At 42.8% G+C, this 7,500-nt stretch overlaps 2 protein-coding genes and 1 long non-coding RNA gene across 4 annotated transcripts in view; 1 reads left to right on the top strand and 2 right to left on the bottom strand.

The window, feature by feature from the left end:
- LOC123772317 (cuticle protein AMP4) overlaps positions 1–572 on the top strand; it is a 2,416-nt gene extending 1,844 nt beyond the window's left edge. For both annotated transcript variants that reach the window (XM_045765406.2, XM_045765405.2), the window contains one exon: positions 57–572. In XM_045765406.2, coding sequence (XP_045621362.2) covers positions 57–225 — 169 coding nt within the window. In that variant the 3' untranslated portion in view covers positions 226–572. The remainder of the gene's footprint in view (positions 1–56) is intronic.
- LOC138355781 (uncharacterized) lies at positions 228–843 on the bottom strand. Its single transcript, XR_011224052.1, has 2 exons — positions 348–843; positions 228–289 (listed from the first exon to the last, which is right to left on the bottom strand). It is a non-coding gene; the product is annotated as an uncharacterized lncRNA (long non-coding RNA).
- Positions 844–1,947: 1,104 nt separating this feature from the next.
- LOC123772192 (transcription factor SPT20 homolog) lies at positions 1,948–6,930 on the bottom strand. The gene is made up of 3 exons (XM_045765255.2): positions 6,905–6,930; positions 2,865–3,895; positions 1,948–2,734 (listed from the first exon to the last, which is right to left on the bottom strand). Exons 1-3 carry the CDS (start codon positions 6,911–6,913, stop codon positions 2,554–2,556), a joined length of 1,221 nt encoding a protein of 406 aa, XP_045621211.2. The 5' UTR covers positions 6,914–6,930; the 3' UTR covers positions 1,948–2,553.
- Positions 6,931–7,500: the final 570 nt, after the last annotated feature.

The following is a 7,500-nucleotide window of genomic DNA, read 5'->3' as shown; positions in this document are numbered from 1 at the left end:
CCATCCCAATTGTTTCCTTGTCCTACTGATTGAATCTCGCTGCCGTTTTTCCTCAGGTATCCTCTTCTCGACGGTACCGTCGCTGAGGTCCGCTACATCGCCGACGAGAACGGCTACCAGCCGCAGTCTGACCTGATCCCCACGCCCCACCCACTCCCCGCCCACGCCCTCGAGCAGATCAGAGTTGCTGAGGAGCAGCGCCGTCAGGGCATCACCTTCCAGTGAGCAGCACGGATCCCATCACCTTCCGTCAGAGATGCCTGAGCACATGGCGTTCTGTCAGAGATGCCTGAGCACATGGCATTCTGTCAGTGATGCCTGAGCACATAGCGTTCTGTCAGTGATGCCTGAGCACATGGCATTCTGTCAGAGATGTCTGCTCATACAGCGTTCTCTCACGAGGGCCTGATCACATGGCGTTCTGTTAGGAGCGTCTAACCCCACCGCCTTCTGACCTTCCAATGTCATCTCTAATATCCGTTTTTTTCCGGGTATGATTATCTTTACACGGATTGTAATTTTGAGAATGATGTACAGTTAAATAAGCAATCTAATAAAACGTGTTAAACAAAGTTAGAGATTCATGTTTACCCTGTACGAACAGTCTAAAACAAATTTATTAAGACATTTATTAAAAATGGATTCAGTAACAGATAATTCTCATATTATAATTTGGGTTAATTACATATCAGAATATGATGTAAATAAGTTCATCAATTGGTATTATATCGTATCTACTGACTCTCACATGCAGCAAATATAATTATTAAAGTACCTCACTGAAAATTATATATTACCAGAAATCTTATATTTCAAAATATGCCTAATGTAGAGCGCATGCACAAGACATTTCTTTCTATAGCTGTCGCCCTTGAAATGGTGTGTGTGGAGCATGATGACTGACTGGCTCAGCTTAAGAGACTGTTGTGGACCAGTTCTTGAACTACTTGTGCAGTAAAAAGAAATTATTGATATATACATTTAACTGTGTAACTAACTTATGGAGATTGTCATCAGGATTTGTGGGGTTTAGTTCCTGAGCCCATTATGTGCGCCTGTAACCTATTCCAGCACTACCCAGTGTATGGGTATGGGGTCCAAACCACCCACGAGACAAGTATGGGGTTCAATACCACCCACGAGAAAGGTATGGGGTCCCCTACCGCCCACGGGACAGATATGGGGTCCAAACCACCCATGGGACAAGTATGGGGTCCACTACCACCCACGGGACAGGTATGGGGTCCACTACCACCCAGGAGACAGGTATGGGGGTCCAAACCATCCACGGGACAGGTATGGGGTCCATTGAGGTCCCAGATAGACATTTAGTTATCAGACATTGAGGTATCAAACATTGAGGTACCAGACAGACATTGAGGTACCAGACATTGAGGTATCAGACATTGAGGTACTAGACAGACATTGAGGTACCAGACATTGAGGAACCAGACATTGAGGTACCAGACATTGAGGAACCAGACATTGAGGTATCAGACATTGAGGTACCAGACATTGAAGTTCCAGACATTGAGGTATCAGACATTGAGGTACCAGACAAACATTGAGGTACCAGACATTGAGGAACCAGACATTGAGGTATCAAATATTGAGGTACCAGACAGACATTGAGGTACCAGACATTGAAGTACCAGACATTGAGGTATCAGACATTAAGGAACCAGACATTGAAGTACCAGACATTGAGGAACCAGACATTTACTTTATGCTGTTCATTAGGATCAGAAGGAACTGCTGGTCTCAGCTTGAACTTGGTCGTCTTAAAAATCCTAACTATTTAAAAGCCTTTCGCTGATAGGTAATATCGTATGGAAAAGATACAGAGATAACTCTTTGGAGCTATGTAAAACACAGTCGTAAATTTTTGTCTCTGTCTTTCTGAAAGTTAGTCACAAACTCTTATTTATACAGTCGTAAACTCCTTGTGTCGGAATATTTGATCGTAAGACTTTTTTTCCCTGAATTATTACGATAGACATCTGAATAACTATGCTTCAGTGATAGCAGTAAATAGTTGTGTGTGTATGATGAGTTGCTGTAAATATGTCCCTGTATGATAGAAAGCTGAAGACATAAACAAATGTAATTCATCAGAGTACGGAACTTGAATTAGCACTCAACATATACCGATTTTCAAACCTCATCAGGGAGACAGAAGTAAGTGGATGACGTCCATTTAATACTTTAAAATAAAATAACCTGTCAACATATAGTTAGCATTTTGACCACTCACAGTTAGTTGTGTTACTGTCTATTTACATCCACTCACACACTACTAGTTTGCTGACGCCTCAAGAACAACCTCCACTCACCAACCTCAGGTAAAACTCAGCAAGTGAATGAAGGAAACACTATGCAAGAGAAGGTGAGGGTGGCATAAAATATGTCAAAAAGATTAAGTTCCATCTTTTGCTGAGTGCACTGGGAAATATAAGCTTAGTTCCACCTGAGATCGGCGCTCGTGTGTAGCGGTGGTGACCTGGAGGGCTATGTGTCAGTCTTCTTGAGCTGGAGGTTGTGACAACGGTGTGATCACGACGGCTGGCGACCCCGAAGAGCTTCAAGGGCGCGCTGCTCCTCGGCGAAGCGGATCTGCTCAAGAGCGTGGGCGGGGAGAGGGTGGGGCGTGGGGATCAATGGAGACTCGGCGCGGTAGCCGTTTTCATCAGCGGTGTAGTGGACTTCAGCGAAGGTGCCGTCCGGGAGGGGAAACCTGAAGGAGAATATATTATTCGTATAAGAAATGAACAATAAAGCTTATATATATAAGATGTAGCAAGAAAGAGAGAACAGGTGCGAGAGAAAGATAACATTCAAAAGAAAAATAAGAAAATGGTATTCACCTGTAGGACCCCTCCACATTGCTCTGGCCATGAGCCCCTCGGCTCCCGAAGGCGTTCACACTGATCTCGTCTTCTGACTCGAACTCGAAGTTAAAGTTTCCGTCTTCGGGGTTCTGGCGGTCGTCCCGTAGGATAGCAATGGGCTGCTGGCGCTGTTGGTCAGACTTGACGAAGGAATGCTGGTCTGACCTGACGACGGGATGCTCCACTCGTGACTGGAGACTCGTCTCGCGGTGTCCATCAGATGTAGACTTTTGCTTGAAGTGGGTCTGGCTAGACGGCTGAGCCTGTCGACTACTCGTCTGAGGCTGTCGACTACTCGTCTGAGGCTGTCGGCTAGTCTGGGGCTGTCGACTATTCGTCTGAGGCTGTCGGCTAATCTGGGGCTGTCGACTATTCGTCTGAGGCTGTCGGCTAATCTGGGGCTGTCGAATGACCTTTGCCTGCTGAATTATCTCAGGCTGTTGAATGACCTCATGCTGTCGAATGACCTCAGGCTGTCGACTGACTGCAGATTGTCGAATGACCTTCGGCTGGTGACTGATCTGTTGTTGCAGTCGGTTCATCGGAAGTCGTTGACTCTCTTGCGGGTGTCGATTGACCTGAGTATGTCGACTCAATATATCATGCTGAGTCACTTGAACATGATGGCCGAGATGTGGCTGACGTTTGACCAGAGACTGTTGACTTATTTGAGGCTGTGGAGTAATCAAAGTTTGTTGACTAAATTGATTCTGTTGATTCACGGGAAACCGTTGAGTAGCCTGGCGCTGTCGACTGGTTTGTCGCTGTCGACTACCTTGTGGCTGCCGTTGGAACTCATTCTGGTGGATAAGTTGATCCTTCGTGTTAAAGTCATTGTGTCGACGAAGCTGAGTCTGTTGACTGAACTGATGCTGTGGATTAAGATGGTCCTCTGTATTAAAGTGATCCTGATTCATTTGTCTGTTCCGTGTCCGCTGGCCAAAACCGCTTCCCTGGTCGAACTGGGGACTAGCGACGACAACACCGATAATGCACACCACGACCACCTGAAACACGACATGATTTATAAAGAACGAAAGATATAAGAAATTATTGTCACCAAGAGGTTCAAATTAAATTCAAATTCAAACGCTTTATTCATAAAGATTTATGGACTTATAGTTGGGATAGTTTACACACGTTTACAGTAAATTTTAGTTATATGAGTCAAAATAATAACATAACACGTAGTGTTATACCGTATACTCCAGATTTACATTACTATTTATAAGCTACATTTATCATTGATTAAAATTATTTCAGTGGTCAAATTCAGAAATATCCGATATATAGTTCGTAACAACTTTAAACCATCGTTGCAGTAATGGCTGGACTAAACAGGTGTACATCAGTCATAATAAAACTTACATTTCTGCATAAAGTGAGTGACATTTAGTTTACAAATTGAACGGTGATATACATTAGAAATATACAGTATAGTTTACCAGTTGAGCAGTAAGGCAGACATTGACACACTTTATACCACAATCATTGAATGATGAGAAGACAATTGAAAGAACTTAATAGTAACAATTACAATTAATCATTCCACGAAGTTAAATAAAAAGTTACTCACCATTGAGGTTATCTTGAGATGATTTCGAGGCATAGCGTCCCCGCGGCTCCCTCGACCAGGCCTCCTTTTTTTTACACCCCCCCCCCCAAGAAGCAGCCTGTAGCAGCTAACTCCCAGGTACCTATATACTGCTAGGTAACAAGGGCATCAGGGTGAAAGAAACTCTGCCTATTTGTTTCCGCCTCCACCGGGGATCTAACCCGGGACCTTAGGACTACGAATCCCGAGTGCTGTCCACTCAGCCATCACGGCCCCTCCCCTTGTCGGCTGGGCATTCTCCATTCAGATCCCCAGCATTCTCCATCAATAGATTCTAGGGCTATGCAGGCGATGAGTCACAATAACGTGGCTAAAGTATGTTGACCAGACCACACACTAGAAGGTGAAGGGACAACGACGTTTCGGCCCGTCCTGGACCATTCTCAAGTTGATTGAGAATGGACCATTCTCAAGTTGAATCAACTTGAGAATGGTCCAGGACGGACCGAAACGTCGTCGTCCCTTCACCTTCTAGTGTGTGGTCTGGTCAACATTCTAGGGCTATCCAGGATCAAAATCATTCCCAAAACACAGTTGATAAACATAGACTTGTCTTCAGTTGGTCTCAAAATACCTGTCAATAAGCAATATCTCCTAAACGGACAGTAGTTCCGTTTAGTAGACATATCTCCTAAACTGGTGACGGACAGTAGTTCCGTCATCAGCTGGGGGATATTGGGTAGTTATTTTGTTGGGGTGATATTATTGGTTACCTGCTTTCTTTACTGGTTAGTTATTTTATTTCATCTTGTATACCCTGTTCCCAATTCAATACATCGCTCATTCTTAAGTTGTATTTCCTAACACTTAAGTTATCACATTTTTGGACAAATTAGAGTGGCAAGTGACAAGTGAGTGCCTGGAGAAATAATTGAATTAGCTGGATTAAGTGGAAGCTTGTATGTCCACATTTTGGGTCCCATGCGGAAGAAATCTTAAAATTGTGCTAATTAAAGGACTTTATTGTCAGAAATATTGACATGAAAATTTATGGGGATGACACTTTTTATTTTGATATTTAAAGGTTTTTATAGACAAAAAATGTAAGGTTTCGCGTTGTAGTAGAATCGCTTGGTTTTACCAGAGGGCCACTAACCCTAGTCGCCTCAACGAGGACAGGAAGCCGGTGGCTTGTCGAAGATCCCCCCCTCAGTTGCCAAAATGTTGTTTATGTTGATGTTTGTATGGTATAAACATTCAATAACACCAGTGAAATCAACTAGAGTTGTTATTTCCATGCATAACAAATGTTCTTCTGAGATGTTTGAATGCTACACAGCAGCCAAGTGCATTTATTCAATTTAACTAAAAATAAATGGTTATCTTCGCCAAGAGGTGAAGATAACCTAGAGTGTAAGTGACTAAATAAGTTGAAAGCCAACTTTCAAGATATTCTATTAGTCTAACTCAGACATTATAAACGAGAATGAGAATGTTGGCATCAACCAAAAGCATGTGTGTGTGTTTAGATTACACATGTGTTGCAAATATGTGTACTTTTAGTTCAAAACATGCATGTATTTCGCTCTACATATTATATAATATATTGTGTAAAACAAATGTTGCTTCTTGAGCTTTTGCTACAACGAATTTGTATTGTAGAGATACCACATAATACACTAGTAATGAGAGATATTACACTGGTAATGAGAGATATCACATAATAGTAGTGAGTAATCATTTGTAGTGAGATATATTAAATAATGCATTGGCAATTAGAGATTTCACATAAAATACTGGTGTGAAGAGATATCAAATAATACACTGGTAATGAGAGATATCACATAATATACTGGTAGTGAGAGATATCACATAATATACTGGCAATAAGAGATATTACATAATACACTGGCAATGAGAGATATCACATAATACACTGTCAATGAGAGATATCACATAATACACTGGCAATAAGAGATATCACATAATACACTGTCAATGAGAGATATCACATAATACACTGGCATTGAGAGATATCACATAATACACTGGCAATGAGAGATATCACATAATACACTGACAATAAGAGATATCACATAATACACTGTCAATGAGAGATATTACATAATACACTATCAATGAGAGATATCACATAATACACTGGCAATGTGAGATATCACATAATACACTGGCAATGAGAGATATCACATAATACACTGGCAATGTGAGATATCACATAACACACTGGCAATAAGAGATATTACATAATACACTGGCAATGAGAGATATAAACATTAAAAGCGAGGATGATAAAATAATATACATGATTGTTTATGGCATTCTTATCTAAAGATTCAAGCATTTCTCAATCATATAACAATTCTGAGAGAAGATAGAACCGAGGGACCCTATTGGAACCAGAGGAGGAGATAGTAATTAGACTCAACTCTCTTGTACTTACGAACTTCATCTCGAGTGCGTGTTGAGTGCGTGACGGAACTGAGACATAAGAGGCATCTATATGTATATATATACCCTCACCACCGCACGTAATGATCTGTCGCCAAGGATGTCTTTTTTTCCGGGTCGTCCTGTCAATTGTGAGCGTGTGAGACTCATTAATTGTACCGTTGGCGGTGTGGGAGACACCTGGTACTGTTGTGGCGGTGTGGGAGACACCTGGTGCTGTTGTGGCGGTGTGGGAGACGCCTGGTACTGTTGTGGCGGCGTGGGAGACATCTGGTACTGTTGTGGCGGTGTGGGAGACGCCTGGTACTGTTGTGGCGGTGTGGGAGACATCTGGTACTGTTGTGGCGGTGTGGGAGACGCCTGGTACTGTTGTGGCGGTGTGGGAGACACCTGGTACTGTTGTGGCGGTGTGGGAGACGCCTGGTACTGTTGTGGCGGTGTGGGAGACGCCTGGTACTGTTGTGGCGGTACGGTACGTGTTGTTAAGCTGTGTACCGTCGACTTTACATGTTGCTGCGGTACGGTACGTGCTTCAATTTTCAATCCGGTGTCCAGGAAGTGCTGACGATTCTTGGGAAGAAGCCGGTA

Source organism: Procambarus clarkii, chromosome 69, assembly GCF_040958095.1.
Source record: "Procambarus clarkii isolate CNS0578487 chromosome 69, FALCON_Pclarkii_2.0, whole genome shotgun sequence".
Taxonomy (NCBI): Eukaryota; Metazoa; Arthropoda; class Malacostraca; order Decapoda; family Cambaridae; genus Procambarus; species Procambarus clarkii.
The sequence above is the reverse complement of the archived record's forward strand: the minus strand, read 5'-3'. Positions and strand labels throughout refer to the sequence as shown.

What these genes read in the sequence shown, in the direction of transcription:
- LOC123772192 (XM_045765255.2), bottom strand. An exon ending in AATGTGGAGGGGTCCTACAG is followed by an intron (nt 2,735 to 2,864) that starts GTGAATACCATT and finishes ATTCTCCTTCAG; the next exon opens with GTTTCCCCTCCCGGACGGCA.